The 17,477-nt window shown below is 41.7% G+C and overlaps 2 protein-coding genes across 9 annotated transcripts in view; one reads left to right on the top strand and one right to left on the bottom strand.

The window, feature by feature from the left end:
• The window catches only part of RBL2 (RB transcriptional corepressor like 2), a 45,126-nt gene extending 38,000 nt beyond the window's left edge, over nucleotides 1-7,126 (top strand). Inside the window, exons 18-23 of one of the 4 annotated variants that reach the window (XM_079907098.1) lie at nucleotides 517-588; nucleotides 1,332-1,437; nucleotides 2,407-2,612; nucleotides 3,227-3,391; nucleotides 5,725-5,896; nucleotides 6,381-7,126. In XM_079907098.1, the coding sequence (XP_079763224.1) occupies nucleotides 517-588; nucleotides 1,332-1,437; nucleotides 2,407-2,612; nucleotides 3,227-3,391; nucleotides 5,725-5,895 (720 nt within the window). In that variant the 3' untranslated portion in view covers nucleotide 5,896; nucleotides 6,381-7,126. Of the gene's footprint in view, nucleotides 1-516; nucleotides 589-1,331; nucleotides 1,438-2,406; nucleotides 2,613-3,226; nucleotides 3,392-5,724 lie in introns of all 4 variants that reach the window. The other 3 variants (XM_079907097.1, XR_013825262.1, XM_079907099.1) reach the window with 3 other exon arrangements.
• Nucleotides 7,127-7,246: 120 nt separating this feature from the next.
• Nucleotides 7,247-17,477, bottom strand: part of AKTIP (AKT interacting protein) — a 57,587-nt gene continuing 47,356 nt past the window's right edge. The window contains exons 1-10 of one of the 5 annotated variants that reach the window (XM_079907110.1): nucleotides 16,350-16,474; nucleotides 13,844-13,957; nucleotides 12,468-12,673; nucleotides 10,208-10,272; nucleotides 10,023-10,123; nucleotides 9,430-9,518; nucleotides 9,253-9,351; nucleotides 9,053-9,160; nucleotides 8,198-8,258; nucleotides 7,247-8,027 (exon numbers count right to left, since the gene is read on the bottom strand). In XM_079907110.1, the coding sequence (XP_079763236.1) occupies nucleotides 7,920-8,027; nucleotides 8,198-8,258; nucleotides 9,053-9,160; nucleotides 9,253-9,351; nucleotides 9,430-9,518; nucleotides 10,023-10,123; nucleotides 10,208-10,272; nucleotides 12,468-12,673; nucleotides 13,844-13,885 (879 nt within the window). In that variant the 5' untranslated portion in view covers nucleotides 13,886-13,957; nucleotides 16,350-16,474 and the 3' untranslated portion in view covers nucleotides 7,247-7,919. Of the gene's footprint in view, nucleotides 8,031-8,197; nucleotides 8,259-9,052; nucleotides 9,161-9,252; nucleotides 9,352-9,429; nucleotides 9,519-10,022; nucleotides 10,124-10,207; nucleotides 10,273-12,467; nucleotides 12,674-13,843; nucleotides 13,958-15,912; nucleotides 16,208-16,345; nucleotides 16,475-17,477 lie in introns of those variants that run through there. The other 4 variants (XM_079907107.1, XM_079907108.1, XM_079907106.1 and 1 more) reach the window with 4 other exon arrangements.

The following is a 17,477-nucleotide window of genomic DNA, read 5'->3' as shown; positions in this document are numbered from 1 at the left end:
ATTCCTGGATATATAGATTGTTTTTAAAATAAATTTGGGAATGTTTCTTTATTTCTTTGAACATTTCTTTCAACTCCCCTCCCTCCCCTCCTCCTGGTACTCCCACACTCTCTTGGTGTGCCACATTTCTCTGAAGCTCTGTTAATTTTTCCTCATGCTTTTTTTTTCTCTGTTCTTTGGATTGCACAACTCCATCTTCAGGTTTGCTAAATGTTTTTTGCCAGTTCAAATCTAGTGTTTCATTCCTCTGATGATTTTTTTGTTACTATAATTTTTTATTCTAGGTCTTGGCTCAAATACCATTTATTCCCTCTGTTGTTACTGAATTTTAGTAGATTTTCTTGAATATATATTTCTTCATTTGTTAAATGCCTTTTAGGGCCATTTCCAGAGGCTTTAAATGATGTTTTTTAATATAATTTTCACCAGTTTCACTGGGGAGCAGGTTCACGGACCATCTCATAGTATTATGCTGGAAGTCAAATTCTCTCTCAGAGAACTCTTATTCTTTGCCAGGTCACAAAAGAAGACAAGTCCTTCCAGAATATTATGCGTTGCTATAGGACTCAGCCACAGGCCCGGAGCCAGGTAACTTACTACATTTTCTCTCATGGCTGAAAATAAAGATCAAAGTCTTTGAGGCATACAAAAAAGTTAACTACAGCTGATTCTGTGGCTTTTTCTCCAGGATAAAAAACTAAGGTTCTACTTTAAGGGAAGTCTTTATTTTAATCTTATTTAATTATTGACAGATAGCAACGCATCTTGATTAACAGACAGCTACACATCTTGATTAGTTTAAGTTCTCTTTTCACCAAAAGGTAATGATGTGAAATAACTGATTCCTTTTTAATTCAGGTAATCACAAGATAGATGTAAATTCGGAAGGTGTTTGGATTCTGTGTCACCTTGAATTCAGTCTGGTTTAGGAAACATAATGCTGTACATTTAACCAAAACGGCATTAAGTGAAAATTTAAAACTCATTTTACCTTTAATGCTATTCATTTGTTTCAAGAGGTAGGTAGGTATGTGAGATCTTTGTATTGATATTTGACTTAGAATGACTTGATTTTACAATTGCGTATTATTACTGCTCTGTAGTATTGTAGGCAGTACTTGGAAGCTGAAGCCTGACAGGCCCTGATGTATATATCCTGTATCTGTTATTTAATAGATATGTAACCTTGGCTGCATTTATTAACCTCCCCTGAGTAGGAAAACTACTACTATATGGAGTTGTGAGAATTAAATAACATGTCAAAGTCACATAGTCTAGGATGTGCTCAATAAATAACTCGTTTCTGTTCCCTCCTCATGACCTGTCTAAAGGTGTATAGAAGTGTTCTGATAAAAGGGAAAAGGAAAAGAAGAAATTCTGGCAGCAGTGACAGCAGAAGTCATCAGAATTCTCCAACAGAACTAAACAAAGACAGAAGTAAGTGGGATCTTTATGAACTTATAAAATGAAATTAAAAGCTTCTCTTATTTTTTAGGCCTAGGACTAAGGATTAATAAATTATTGTTGTAGAAACTATGAAAATATTTTATTGGCAAAAGATTTGTTGGACAATAAACCAAATTCTAAATTTAGTCACAGAGCTGTTTGTCCTTTATCCCGTGGCTTTGAGGCACATTGTGCATAACACTTTTCTCTAGAGGGATTAGCACAGGATGGAGAAGGCAGGCATTTGTTGACTTGAGTTTGAGAAAAATGTGGCATGTCAACAGAAACCATGCTATGGAAACACTATCCTTAATTGTTGGTTTATACCACTCAATGCAGGGCTCAGGTCCTAGAAAGCTTGGTGTAAATTAATGAAAACTACTCAGTAAGCCCTTGCTACATTAATAGCATGGTAGTACAGTTAGTATTTTTTTTTATTAATTAATTTCTTTTTGGCTGCATTGGGTCTTTGTTGCTGCGCATGGGCCTTCTCTAGTTGCGGCAAGCTGGGGCTACTCTTCGTTGCGGTGTGTGGCCTTCTCATTGCGGTGGCTTCTCTTGTTGCGGAGCACGGGCTCTAGGCGCGTGGGCTTCAGTAGTTGTGGTATGTGGGCTCAGTAGTTATGGCTCACAGGCTCTAGAACGCAGGCTCAGTAGTTGTGGTGCACGGGCTTGGTTGCTCTCTGGCATGTGGGATCTTCCTGGACCAGGGCTTGAACCCGTGTCCCCTGCTTTGGCAGGCGGATTCTTAACCACTGTGCCGCCAGGGAAGCCCTGAAGTTAGTATTTAATATCTTATCTGTGCTTTGCTCCTTGGTATGAAGAATAAGAGTGCCCATTTGCTGCTGTTCAGTAAGTAGAGCAGGTAGCCATTCAACCTTACCTTACTGAATTTTCTTTTTAAAAGCAATCTGCACTAGCAGTCTTCCTGTTTAACACTTTTTGTTCCACCGGTTATAGCCAGTAGAGACTCCAGTCCTGTCATGAGGTCAAGCAGCACCTTGCCAGTTCCACAGCCTAGCAGTGCCCCTCCTACACCTACTCGTCTCACAGGTGCCAACAGTGATGTGGAAGAGGAGGAGAGGGGAGACCTTATTCAGTTCTACAACAACATCTACATAAAACAAATTAAAACATTTGCCATGAAGTACTCACAGGCAAATGCAGTAAGTTTGATGAGGATCATTTCACACTTTTTTTCACTTGTGAGGAATGAGGAATCACTTATGTTTGAGCTGCTTCTGTGTAAACTAGTTTTACAAATAATTCTTTTTGTTAAGTAAGACTAAGGAAGTCTCTAACAAATAATGGGCTTAACCAACATAATTTCTACTGTTGTGAAGCATTAAACAAGATGATATTTGGATTCCCTACAAAGTATAGTAATATGAGACAGATTGCATAGGTTCAAATTATCCAAAACTTACCAGTTGTGGTGACCCTGCAAGTTATTTAACTTCCTCTGTATCTTGTTTCCTTATATATAAAATGGGACTAGAAGTAGTCCCTCGCTTATAGGGTTGTTGTGAGGATTAAATTACATAATGTATTTAAAATGCTTAAAACAGTGACTGGCACAAAGAAAGCACTTAGATGTTTGCTATTTGTATGGTTTTCTTTAGGTTAAATTTTTGCCGCTAATACATCACTATCTACCATTCATAAAGCTACTGGTTTATTATACCTCTTCACTCTTTCAATAAAAATAACCATTTTCAAAAAAAAAGCACCTGGTTAGAAATTTCGTTTACCTTTCTTAGAAATTTTTTTTGTTAAACAGATGGATGCTCCTCCACTCTCTCCCTATCCGTTTGTAAGAACAGGCTCTCCTCGCCGAATACAGTTGTCTCAAAATCATCCTGTGTACATATCCCCGCATAAAAATGAAGCAATGCTTTCTCCTCGAGAAAAGATTTTCTACTACTTCAGCAACAGTCCTTCAAAGGTGAGCCTAATATAAATCTTGGCCTTTATTAACCCCAAAATGCTTAGGATTCTAGAAACAGGGTTTTTGGGAAACCCTCAGTACTCACATGAGTGATGGGATCTGTCAAGGAAGAGTGACCAGTAAGTCCCAAAGCAGCAAAAAAACAAGGGTTTTGGGGGAGAACTTTAGAGCTGGAGATAGGGTAAGGGATCTGGATTTTCATTCCTCCCATTTCCTATTTGTACATTTGAATATTCTGCTATAAATCTGGAATTTTATTTTTTTATTCCATTTGTAAAACTTTTAAAATTCCGAATTTCAGTTAGGGAAGGAAAATTTGGATCCCTTAACCGATTTATTTACTAAGTGCCTCCTTCTGGGACAGGAAGTGTCTCAGTCTAAGGGGAGAAATGGGCATTTTGGACACTTGGACAGTGTTACATTAGCACAGATTTAAGTGGTAGCATCTGCCTCAGTCTGCAATGGGGAGGGAAGCTTGAGTGAAGCCTTAATGGATGAAAAGTTAGCAGATTGCTGAGGGGTAGAAGGAAGGGCATCCAGGATGGAGCAGATAAGGGAAGGGAAACAAAGTTCTTGAGGCAGTAAGGCTAGATCCCTAGGAATCATATGCTATGTTAAGGAGTGCACCTGCATCTTAAAGGTCCTTAAGTGATATTTGTATTTATAAAGATTGCTTAGGAAAAACACATATATAACACATTGCCTAGACTCTCAAAAAATGCCAGTATCATGAAGAGATAGATGATAGATAGATGGTAGGGAGAGTACTGATCTAGAGTAAAGGAGACTAAACAGACATGACAACCAAATGCAAGGCATGATGACTGATTGGATCCTGCATAGAAAAGCACAGCTATAAAGGATATTTGGGGGACAAGTGGGAAAACTGAATATTTACTTTAACATTAATGTTTATCTTTAAATTTCTATTAAATGTCTTTGGTATTGATGATGGTACTAGATTATACAGACTGTACTGTAAATTTATACATATTAATGTGCAATGTATAAATGTATGTTCTACATTAATGTATATTAATGTGTTATGTATAGTAAGGTACACAATTATACACTGCACAGTATATTCATAATATAATGATGTATACACATTATATACAAATAACATTTATACAATTAGTGTATACAGTTAACAATTTAAGGAATATTCAAGTAAATGGGAGACTAGAGATAGGAAGTGCAGAGCAGACTTAGGGAGGCAAAGAGTAGAAGAGTCAGTCAGAGGAAAGCTTTCTTAAGACGGTTGAAATTTGAGAAGGTGCATATACTGATAATGAAAAACTGGTGGTTTTATTTAAAACCTCAGAAAAGCCTATTATTTCAAAATAAAAGTAAAATAAATATCTAGGATTTGGTTTAAAACAATCTGGGGGGTGAGAAATGAATGAGGGGTATAGATCAAATAAGACTGGCCAAAATTGTTGAAGTAGGGTGATGGTCATGTGAGGGTTCACTATACACTTCTACTTTCCCGTATGTATTTGAAATTTCCTATAATAAATGCATATGAAATGTGCTCAGTATGCTTTCCACTAGGAAACATGGACAATGACATTAGCAGCACATGAAAAAAAATTTTTTTAACTACCAGAAAATAATGCAATAGCTAACTTTTGGGGCTTTGGAGAAACTTAGTGCTGAAGGCACCTATAAATAAATCCAGTCTCTCTAGCCCTCTGGCGAAGTTTTTCTCAATCCGAGTTCTTCATGTGAACCAGAGAATGCAGAGAATAATTGGCCTGAATTTTTCTCAGTTCTCCCAAGGATGACATGTAACTAATATCAATACATTCTAGAATTCTAGATCATACTAATAAATTACCTACAATGGATGCCTTAGGGAATTAAGGCTTCTCTTGTGAAATTCCATGGCTGTTAAAAAATGAGTAACACTAGACTGGGGAAAAAATGGCCTAATACTGTGTAAAGTCGTGCTATTTTTTTAAAAAGAAAATGGAAATGTATGAAACTGATTAAATGTGGCATAACAATGTGATGCTCTATAACTTTTGTAAAAAAAAATCATAAATTTGTGAACTCTTACATTGTGGAAAAGCTTACATCAAAATCACCTCTGGAGCTTGTTAAAAAATAGAAATACTCTGCCTCTATCCCAGATAGTCATCAATGTCAGGCAGCTGAGAAGTGAAATTGGAAGGACATAAAATTTGGTAGTACGTTTCTTTATAAAGATGTTCAAACTCTTCAAGATAAACCGCTTAACTTATTTGAGGTTCTTTGACTTAACACTGAACTATGTGTATTAGAATTTTAAAGTTTTTATATTTATTTTTAACCCCCTGCCCCCCCAGAGACTGAGAGAAATTAACAGTATGATACGGACAGGAGAAACGCCAACCAAAAAGAGAGGGATTCTTCTGGAAGATGGAAGTGAATCACCTGCAAAAAGAATTTGCCCAGAAAATCATTCTGCCTTATTACGCCGTCTCCAAGATGTAGCTAATGACCGAGGTTCCCACTGAGGTTAGTCTGTTGTACTGAAACTGTCTTTTCACAAACTCTGTTTAGCAGCATCATGTAATGCATGCTGGATTATGGGGCCCTTTTCCTTAATCCTTCCAGTATCCTTAGGATATTTTTACTTATCCCAACTGCCTTTTTCCCGACCTTTCAGTGCTTGCCATCAAGGCTGCTTAGAATCCAAACTTGGATTTTTTTTAACTCTTTGGCAAAGCTACTACAAGAATTGCAGAGAACAGAGCGCACTCAAACGTGTGTATAAGAGGTCTCTGTTAGCGTGTTCCAGCAGAGGAACTGTATTTCAGTTCATTCCTACCTGGCCCTCATGAAAAGCAAAAGTAGGTATTTTTGTCCTAAAACACTTGGTAGGAGTGTAAGATTTTTGCATTCCTAAAAGGTGACAAGGTAGAGCGCCCAGATTTGAAGGTCCTAGGTTATGAGTCCAGTCTCCCATTCCCTTTGTGTAATTCTTCCCTCTCCCCATTAGGTGTGGTGCAGTGTGACAAGTGCTTGACTGGTGTGCAGTGTGTGAGTGAACCTGTATAAGAAGTGGCACTTTAGGGCTGTATAAAGCATGATTTTGGAACCCAGATTTTGCTGTATATTTGCAATGGCACTTTCTACAATGTGAACTTCATTAAGTACAAAACTTCTAGGCTGAACTTAATTCAGTATCTTCTTTGATGCTTTTGTACTTTTTAAAAATTGTTAAAGCCCCAATAGCTACCTTTTGGTTTTGGGCATGTGTTTTAAATTCTTCATTTTTTGTTGATAGGGATCAGCTGGCTAGTAAAGAGTTTAAATCAAGTTGAATTAAGAGATTATGAAAAATTATGACCTCTTCCTTTAGGAGGTAGTTATCCAAAAGACGTGTGTCTTTATTAAGGTGATATATTTTAAATATCTTTGGGTGTGTTCCTGGAAGTTTAAAAAATAGATTGGAGAATTTAGGTTTTTATTAGTACATAGTACCATTTATACAAATTAGAAAATGTTAATTTAACAGCTACTGAATTATCTATATATACCTTTATTAATCACTATTGTTCCAGCAGTTTTAAAGTTGAATGAATAATCTTATTAGGGAGAAAATTCAATTGTAAATTGAATCAGTATAAACAAAGTTACTAGGTAACTTCATATTGCTCTGAAAGAAATATGGAACTTACTTACACTGTTCAATTAGAATAGTGTTCTGCAAAAATATTTATAAAACCTCTCAAGATACTTACTGCTACTGTAATTTTATATGAAAATAAGTATTTTTCAATAAAGCACTTATAAATTAATCTTTGTTTAGTTATATTGAGAAAAGGGTATTTAATGTCCTGCATAAATGACAAAGAACAATCATTTATTGGTTTATTGTCTCTACGAAACACATTAGTCATTCATCATTTAAATATCTGACTTCATTAGAAACCGTTTTAACACTTTTTCTCCCTCCTGCCATAAAAATACAATAAGTAATTTGCTTAAAAAAAAACTATGAACAAGTGTTCTGGTTTCTTCTCACTCACCTAATATGTACCTCAGTGACAGCAGTTTGTATATCAGTAACACAGTAGGCTGAAGACTGAGGTTCAAATGCTCTTCCACTTAAAAGTGCTAATAAGCTATGGAAACTGCTCTCTCTATACATCTCCTCTCCATATCCTAACATATGTACACCTGAAACCACTGATTTAAAAATCATTAGATAGTGCTGAACTCCGCCTACTTCATTAGTTTAAATGAATGCAACTTACCTTTAGCATTATATTCAGAAAAATGCATAAGCCTCCAGGTCCCCAAGAATTTGGAGTACTGAACTAGATACCCACCCTGAAGACACTTCTGACAGAAGTAATGCATTACGTAAAGAGAGGTTTCCAGAACTTGCTGTTAGAACCTAAGCATACACGGACAACACTGACACCAGTCACTGCGCACACCGTTTTACTCTGCAGGCAGTCCTTTGCCATTGGTCAGCTCTACTAGCCCAAGTCCAGCAGGAAAGTGCACGGTGCACCAGATTCGCCAGCTCTTAAGTTGCTACCGTTTTCTCTTCTTTACTGAAAGGTTGTACTGAGCCAGGCTTTACCCATGACAGGCCAGCAACGTGAACACTTTTATTGTGCTGTTCTTCAGGCTTCTTCTAGGCACAATGAAAAACAGACATTAAAAAATGACTGATGAGGGGATTTCAGCACTGTGCAAATTTGTTTCCTCAAAAGTTATTTGTATATACTGAGTAGTCTCCAGTGAAGATATTTTAGAAAGGAAACAGTGAGTTAACGATTTCCAAACTGGTAATCTACTTACTTTCTGAGTTAGCATCTTCTCTCTGGCTTCATCATGTACAGAAGGATTCCATGGAGAAAAGCTTCGGGAAGAGAAAAATATTAAAAAATAGCTTACTAAATTTGTTTAACATCCATTGTTTTTTACATTTTTAACCCACTTCCCCTAACAAAAGTTAACAAGGAACAATCTTTAATCAGTTGTCAATATGTAAGTTTTAGACATTATCTAAATGATTTTCTCACAATAACTATCCCTTAGCACTTTACATGGGTTAGCTCATGTAAGCCTCACAACCACCCCTGAAGTCCTATTACTTGAAGAAAGTGAGGCACAGTAAAATTACGTAATCGCTCTGGGTCACCAAAGCCAGTAAGTGCAAAAGTCACTCAGTCTAACCGTAGAGCCCAAGCCCTTGACCACTCCCACTATGCACAGCAACACCAGTGCTGCCCAAGAGCTCAATCGCTTCCGTTTTCAATACTCCTGCAGACACCCTTCCTCAACATAAACTAACACAATGCTCAAGGAACCCATCATTCACACTATTCACACTGTTCAGCTTCCCTCCTTTCACCACATCTGTAAGTTGGTTGGGGTATGGGAGTTTAAGAGGGGCTCCAACTGGAAAGAAAAGTCCTTACATTTGAATGAGCACATTACAAGGATCCTTAGGAAACCAAAGTCATTAAATAGCTTGCTATTGGCACAATGTGTCAGTCCACGTTGAAAGCAGAAATCAAGCTGATACCAAGTTAGAAAGGTTGTAGGCTAACAGATTATACACTTTCCTTTTAAATCCCCATTCTAAGGCCACCTGGAAAACAGCAGCACAGTACTGCAGAGTGTAGTTTATCTTGATAATGTACCACTTACCTAATTGCATAGGGGTCTTCTATTTTAGGTTGGTCAAACAAATGAGCAGTGCACACCTTAACACTGTCAACCACTTTACTTTTAAAAAGCTGAATATCTTTTTCGTACCTGTGTTAAAAGTTTAAATCAAAAGGTTACCAACATAATCTACTTCGCTATCTTTTCAAATTTATCTTACATAACAAAGCAAAGTAACATACAGTACTGCAGCCTCTGGGTTTAGGGGGCTTGCTGTATCAATCTTGTAGAAAACTCTCCTTGCATACATCAATACTTGCCAAATATGATTATAGTTCCGCCTAAAGGGAAATATGGCAGGATTACTGAGGCTTCCTCTTGCTGGCTTATGTCACCACACGAAACTTTTATTTACTAACCTCCATTTTGCAAATGCTCTCTTCACATCCAGTTCACCTGAGGTGGGATCAACTAGCGGGTGAAAGACGGGAATATCAAACACCAAACGCTACATTGAAAGAGAGACACATCCTTTAATGGAAGCAATGGAGCATATTAAACCCACGCGGATAAGTTGTAAAAGAAGCTTCAGGACAAGGCAGTTTTGTTGCTTAAAGTCAAAGAGCTGCCTCAAGAGGGACACCTAACTACTTTCACCATTTTCCTGTAAGACTAAATTTTGCAGTGAAGCAGGGGAAAAGTCGCCCTTCTCTACCACAGCATAACAATCGCAATTCACGTAGTGAGAGCTGTACTACAGCTTCCAGCCTCACTTGCACACCCTGAGCAGAGAAACAAGTAAAGCTGAAGGCAGAGGCTAGCATGGCAAAAGATGCAACAAAGCAAAAAGTCCCCCTGAAAGACTACTGAGTAGACAAGACATTTCGGGAAACTGAAATCATAAAAGTATTAGGCCAGGAAAAGAACCAAGAAATCTTTAAAGCCCCTTATACCCTCTTCCTGCAGTAAGGGTCCAAGAAAGAAAAGAAGCCAGACTGTATCCCCAACTTACTGGACAGTCACCATCTGGGTAGTTATCGGGGATGTAAACTGTAAACTTAAATACACCATCTTGATAAAGTCCATGCCGTATGAATATTACTCCAAACCACACTGTAGGAAAAAATAAAAAGAGTTACAGGCTAAGTTTGTGTCAGAGGAACCAAATATGCTATAAAAAGAGCGAATCCTTCTTACTTAATGCAGATCGATAAGATGGCTGCACATAGACACCAGGTAACTTCTGCTTCACAACCAAGGTACTAAAACAGAAGCGGCAGAACAGTGAGATTGCACAGATGGAAACGACATACAGACCAAACCACCCACGTTCATTTTTTGAAAGAAGGAATAGTCCCTTGAAGGGCAGCTGATACTCTAACCATACAGACAGAGTCATCACAATCTCTCACCTGGCCCTGACTGCTGCCTGTTTACTGGTTTCATAACACATGCTTACAGAGAAACACAGCCAAATAAGGGCCCCAGATTAAGAAATTAAAGCCGAACAGGGATACACAATCAAGTTTTCCACCCAGAAATCAGCTTCCCCAAAACACCACCTTGGAAACCAACCTGTAGGTAATTCTGGACATCAAATTTTAGGTCAGTGCGAGTATCTGTACGATTATTGCTTTTGTGACCATGAACAACACATCTTACCCACACACATTTAAAAGCCTTTTTAAAATACAACTTTAGGTAATTAAGACATTAAAATTCCATGGAATTACCCTCATTTGGGGGTCATTTTAAGTTTGAACACCAGTCGGTGCGGCAGTGTTCCTGGTAGAAGGCAGGCAGCCTGAGGCGCTCACACTGTACTCTGCTCCTGAATTTACCCCCAACTCAGACACTTGAACTCTGTGGGCCGTGGCGTGGGAAACGGTGGGTGCTGAAACAAGGGAAGACAGAGGCTGCACTGGCTCTTCTGGGACCTGGTCACCTGACAGCCATTCTGCTCTGTTCCTGTTTTAGCTGAGCTGTGAGCCTAAACAAGTAACACTGTGACCAGACCTTGAAAAGAACAATGTTGACTGAGGGTCTTAAGACACATTAACCTGCCAATCCTGAATGTTACTGCGAAGCAGCTTATTGGACCTCAGCTGTCTGTTTTTATTTATGACCTATTTGCTACCACACTTGTATTTCAATCATTTTAAAGTAGTTATCCCATGCTGTCAACAGCAGCATGGTTGGCAGATGTATCTACTACAGTGAGGTTTGCCAAAAAGGCAATTTTGTGTCCTAATACAGACAGCAGATTTAATGCCACAATAGAAGCCTGTCCAACTCACTGCCTCGCCTCAAACACAGGCTTCCATTATAAAGCGAAAGGGACCTGTGCTACCAAATCACACTCGCCATTTACACTGGGGCCTCAGACCCTCTGACCATTACAACGTTAGCACAGTGAGAGACGGCTGGAGGATGCTTTTAAAATTAAACTTCATGTACAAAGGAAGTTTTACATGACTGAAACTCAGAATTAATTCTCCAGACGTTCTGCCCACATAACAAATAATCAAATCAAAGGCCATCTGCACTCAATCACTATTTGAGCCCCTCTGATGGGCCAAGCACTGTGGTACCACTACTAGACTCTGCGGAAGTGCCCGTCTGCTCACACTCTACTGATATGTGCAACTTCAGTCCAATTTTTGACTTCTGTGACCAGTCAAGTTCTTACTTACATGGAGCCCAAATCTTTAAAACTTCCTCATAATGGCCTAGTTCTGCCCCTGGGGGTCATACAGAATAAGTCAAATCCCCTTTCTAATGACGGACCTTCAGGTGAAGACAGCTTTAATAAGTACTTTCCAGGTTTTCTCCAAGTCAGTGGTTCCGTTCCTTCAACTGCTGACTGCCAAGGTCAGGCTTCCTGACCTCCGCCTACTGGGACCATCTCCTCCTGGGACCATCTCTTTTGGGGACCCTCTCCTCAGTCTGTCAGGATAGATGCCTCTTACAGGGTGATCACCAGAATGGAGCACAAACCTCCAGCTGGGTTTGACCCAAGAAAGAATAGATCGCCACCCTCCCACTGTCCCACCCTCTACAACCACCTCTTCAGAGGTGAGTTCCTCACCTCATATAAAGGTAGACCAAAATTAAGTTCCTGGTTGCTTAATAAATCTGTTTCCCCCCCCCTCTTGCTCTCCAAAACAGACATGGAAATTCAAGCACACATTTGCCTTAAATCTTACTTAGCCAAGCTCTCGATAAGAATCATTACTTTTAGAAGAGGATATTTATATAACACCACTTAGGCCTTGGTGAAGAAAGGTGATTTTGCTAGCAATAGAGTCCATCCTATATACATTAAGGCTAATACTGGAGGGGGATGGGTTTGAGCTTTAAGATTAAATGGCTGCTGTTTACTGAGTCCTTCAGAATAAGTTTCATTCTTCACCTTCAAGGGTCATTCAAAAGTTAACCCGTTTGTTTCAGAACTTACAATTCCGCAAGAAGGGAGTATTCCAGGTAGAAAGGTCCGTAAGAAGCATGCGTGCCATTTGCTGACTGTGTTGCCGGGGCAGGAGATGAAGGCTTAGTTATGGGCAAAGCATTTTTGGGAATAGAAGGCAGCTGTTTCTTTGGAGCAGTGCGTGGAGGACTGGTTTTCACATCCCCTGTTAATGTCTTTTCTTCACCATCAGATCGCTATTCAAGATGAAGCGGTGAGAACATTTGTTAGGATGATTCTTAAATCACAAGACTACATGTGATGTCCTTTAGTCTTTGACTGAAAAGCTGGAGTTACTCTTTTACAAGGACATTCTAGCACCATGATCAAGATGACCTGAAAGTCTGTTGAGCAGGCAGGCTATTACAGAGAGCAGAGCAAAGCTGAAGCAAGGCTAAATCGTAAGAAAATTCATGCATCAGCTGCAGCCTATAAAGACAATAAGGCCAATATTTACAGGATTTACTTGAAACGGAGAAAGAAATGGTTTCTCCTGGCGGCCCCAGAAAGAGGGCAAGGGGTTACTACACAATTAGACAAGACTAGAAAGGTCCCCTAGCATTTAGCTGTAGAAAGTCGGGTGCTAAGCATCTCAAAATAAATAGTATAGAGGACTGAAAGCAGTCACTACCTGATGCCACCACTTCGGTTAGAAACTAAGAATGAAGCTGTTCTCTCTCTTGCATGGGTCTGATTTTGATCTTGTCCCTAATGGACACGTCTCCACATCTGGACTACCATCAGTATAAACTGTCATTCTTAGTCAAAGACAGAGGGGTAAATGAGTCAGAGGCTAAACTGCCGTCTCACAGGCATCTCCTCGGCTCAAGCGCAGTCAAAGCCTGTGGAGTTAGCTGTCTTAAAAGCGTACACAACATCGTGTACAGGAAAAAGGATTAATAGTGGTGTTCTCTTACACGTGGAATTATGGGTGACATTCATTTTCTTTTTGTTTGTGTATTTTAAGCTTCCCTAAAATGTATTTTATTTAGAAAACTTAAACCAGTGCCCTCAAGTCTGACTTGACCATATTGGACTGGTCTTGCCCAACCAACACTTCTCTAACCATGAAATCTTGCAGTTTGTCAAAAGACTACTACAATAAAGTGTCACAAATTTCATCATGTGTAAATATAACCTAAGTCAAAATAACAGAATTTTGATTACTAGAATGATTTCTATTTGAGATGTGATCTTGGTCTCAGAAACTGATTTTAATCAACCAAATAATTGTTTCCCAAAAGTAAAACCTAAACTAGAAAAACAAGGTAATTTTGTTAACATTATAGGCAACCTTGGTATGAATTATTTTGGCCTCTGGTCTGACACAGATGGGTTTCCTCAGTAAATTTATCAACTATACCTACTTTGCGTACAGAGCTTGTAGACATGCTCCAGAAAGGGTTCATAACGTGTACTCCAAACAAAGAAATTCAGTGGTCTGTGTCATCAAACTCTTCCGTCCGCAGAATTCACTTTACCTTAAAATGAGATGGGAAAACAGAGAAACAGACCAACACCAACAGTTAAGACTTCTGAAATAGTTAAGAACTAAATCTGTATCTCTAAGCAGAAATACAGTATAATGTTATATAACATGTAGTTATAAAAACCTAGGGGGAAAAATCTTTAGAAATAGTTTCCTTCTATACCCCCTCCCTCTCCTGACTCCAATTTCTTTCCCATCTTTAAATGCCGACAGGAATCTGTGTACCAAGTCCTTGGCCAGGATTCAGAATATTCAGTGACACAGTTCAGCTCTGGTGCCAGAAGTGCAAAAGATATGGACTACAGCAGCTGCTACTAGCATAATGTCTAGGCATTTAACTACTGGGAAAGCCAGGTTCAGAATGCACTGTACCCACTGACACAAAAGGTCTATCACAGTTCTCAGGGTTATGGGAATTAAAGATCCAAGGGAGCTGATTTGAGAGTGTCTTAAGTACAGAATGATTCTCTCCCACAAAACTAGCAACCAAAGGCAGAGCATACGAGACAGAGGGGGAGGGAGAACTGGGTCCTGTCTGGACCATCCACAAAACAAACAAACAAAAAACGACCTTTTCCAACTGCTTCAAGTGTGGAAACAGCAGAATTATGCAAAGTGGATAAGAAAGCATGTCTCAAAAGTCACCAAGTCAGTGGGTCATTTACTAAAAATACCAAGGAAGAGGCAAAGGACAAGCAGCAAGCGGAGCGTAAGAACAGTAATTTGTCTGCTCTGGTGACTTCCCCCAGGCTTGGTCATGTTTAAAACAGAGCTCTGCTAAATTCCTACTTGCACCAGTCAACAAGCTGAAGGTGAAAAGGGTAAAAATTTAAAGCAACATTTTACAAAATTTGTAAGAAGCAAATCATTAGAGAAGCATGTACCAAATGTCCCTAATCAGCAAAAATTTGTTTTCTGCCGAGCCTATGACATCCACAGGTGGGTCCCATACCCAACCAGTGCCCATTACTGCTGCTTTGCTTTCCAAGATACAATGCCACCCAATAATTGAATCCAAGTAATGAGGATTCTGGTTCTCCCACCTACCTGATGACTTACATCCAGTAAGTAGCAACTTATTGCTGAGAGCTCTCTGCAAATCTGTCTTTAAAGGTAACTATGATACAAGCCAAAATGGCTGGGACATCAAAACTGTGTGGGTGTGTATGTTCCTGTTTGGTGCAAATAAGAACAACACTGGTTTTCAGATCCAGAGTAATGTGCAGCACCCAACCATCATCTAGAACAGACCTGATTTAACAGGGAATCCTGTCCCCCTGGGATACAGCGCTCACCACCATGTAAATTTACTGGGGTGGATCAGTCACCTGTAAGGTCCCTTCCAAGTCTAACACGTAAAGATTCTATGACTTTGCCCTTAAGAATCAAATAAAACTTAGTCCCAGTTCCTCCTGTCTTTAAGAAGGAGGTATTGTCTACTGCTGCCTTTGTTTCCAGCGACGACATAATCGAGAAATTGTAGCACGCTTTTCATGAGCAACTACACTCTTTAATAGCTATCTACTTTACCCAGGCACAGTACAGCATTTTTCCAACAGGAGTGACATAGATGGAAGAAAACACAAGGCACGTCCTACTCATTCCGAAACAACTTTAGAATTTCTGCTGGTCTGGTCGTACAAACAACACATGATTGTCTCTTTATATCATACAGCTGAGAAGTCGTAGCTCGGCCCTATAAGAATGATCCGCACCTGTCCTGAGCCAAAACTTAAGAGACGGGCGGTGCTTACCTCCTATGTACCATAGTTCCTAAATAGGCACATCACCCCGAACAGCCTTAAATGCCATGTTAAGAGGCGACGGAGCAGGGCCCAGGGAAAAGATGAAAACAGCCTCTGCCCCGTCTCTCTGGGGAAAGCCGGGACGGGCACCCGCGCCCGGGGCGGAAACCCATCTCCGCGCACGCAGGGAATCTGGACAAACCTGTCTCGGGATGATGCAAGGCAGGAGCCAAATCCCGACCTCGCAGATAGCTCGAGGCCGGCCAGGCCCGCGAGACCCTCTGGTGGGGGGCTGCGAGCCTCGGACGCCCCCCTCAACCTGGGAGCGGGGACAGAGCCGGGAGTGGGGAGCGGGCCGAGGAGTGCGGGCCCCGGACGGGGCGAACCGGTCCGGCTCACCTCCCCTCCTCAGGCCGGCCCGGCCCCGCTCCCGGGCAGCCCCCAGCGCCAGGCCCCGGGCCCCGCGGCGGCCGGTGCAGCAGGTGCCTACGAACGCGGACAGGTGCCCAGCCCCGCCCCCGTGTCCCAGTGCGGCCGCCGTCGCTACGGAGTCGAGGGCCCCTGGTAGGGTATACAAATGCCGGCCCCGAGGACGCTGGCGGTCCGCGTTTGAGGACTCGACATCCCTCGCGTACCTACCACCGGCCTGGCAGCGCACCCCACCTCGGTGTTTTTAATGCAGTGCTCCCGGCTGCAGAGCGCCGTCGCGGCCCCTCAGCATCTCTGGCCGCAGAGCCAGCCCAGCCCCTACCTACTCCCCGCCCCGCCCAGCCCGGCTCCCAGCCTCCGGCTCCGCCCCTTGCCCCCCTCCCTTGGACCCGGACGCTTCCGCCCAGCCTCGCGGCGCCGAGTGGCTCCTACACCTGTCCGTCAAGGACGTTCTTCCGGGGGCGTTGGGGCGGCAGCACTAGGTCCTGCCAATCAAATCTGCTCGGTTCGGGTGGGGCCGCACTTGACCCTCCCCTTACGTAACAGCGTCCAGAGGGAACTGTCAGTCACGGAAGTATCGGCCCCGGGGGAGGGATGGGGCGGAAACAAACGCCGGTACATAATTGGTCACAGCGTCCGCCAGTCACCATGGAGACCCGCCCACAGGTTTGTGCGTGGCCACCGCTGTTATTCAGGCAGGCTATGGCTGCGGGTTTTCAAAACCCGAGGCAGGGCGGGGCCGGGCTCGGGGCAGGAGTCCGAGAGAGGAGCCCGGTCGCCGCCCGACCGCCTGGTGCCCGCCCCTGCTCGGTCCTCAGTCCCTGGCGTCGCTGTGGGGCCCGAGACCGCCACGTCGGGTCCGCCCGACGTGGGAGGGACTGGGGCCGCTGTCAGGTTGATAGACCCTGGAAGAACTTCTGGTGTAACATTGAGAAACGCCCATTTTCTGTGTCAAAGAATGGAGGAGCGAAGGGATGCAGAGGATGGGAGCTAAACTCCCAACTCATCCCTTGGCAGTAGCGCTGCCAGAAGGCTTTTTTAAAAGTGTACGTATCGGACCCAACCTATAGAATCCCAATCCGGGGGGTGGTGAGTACCAGGAATTTACATTTTTCACAAATTCCTCTGGTAATTCTGGTACGGACTGAAGTTTGAGAACCTCTCATGGTAACGTAGCGCCTGGTCCTCTGTTTTGTTTTTTTTTTTAACCTAACAAAGGTGATCTGGAACACCTTTACCACATCTAACTCCTTACTGTTCAAAAACCTTCCACGGGAACCGTTTCAGACTGAATAAAATGTAAACTTAGCCTGATTTACAAGGCACACCCTATGCTGA

Source organism: Stenella coeruleoalba, assembly GCF_951394435.1.
Source record: "Stenella coeruleoalba genome assembly, chromosome: 20".
Taxonomy (NCBI): domain Eukaryota; kingdom Metazoa; phylum Chordata; class Mammalia; order Artiodactyla; family Delphinidae; genus Stenella; species Stenella coeruleoalba.
The sequence above is the reverse complement of the archived record's forward strand: the minus strand, read 5'-3'. Positions and strand labels throughout refer to the sequence as shown.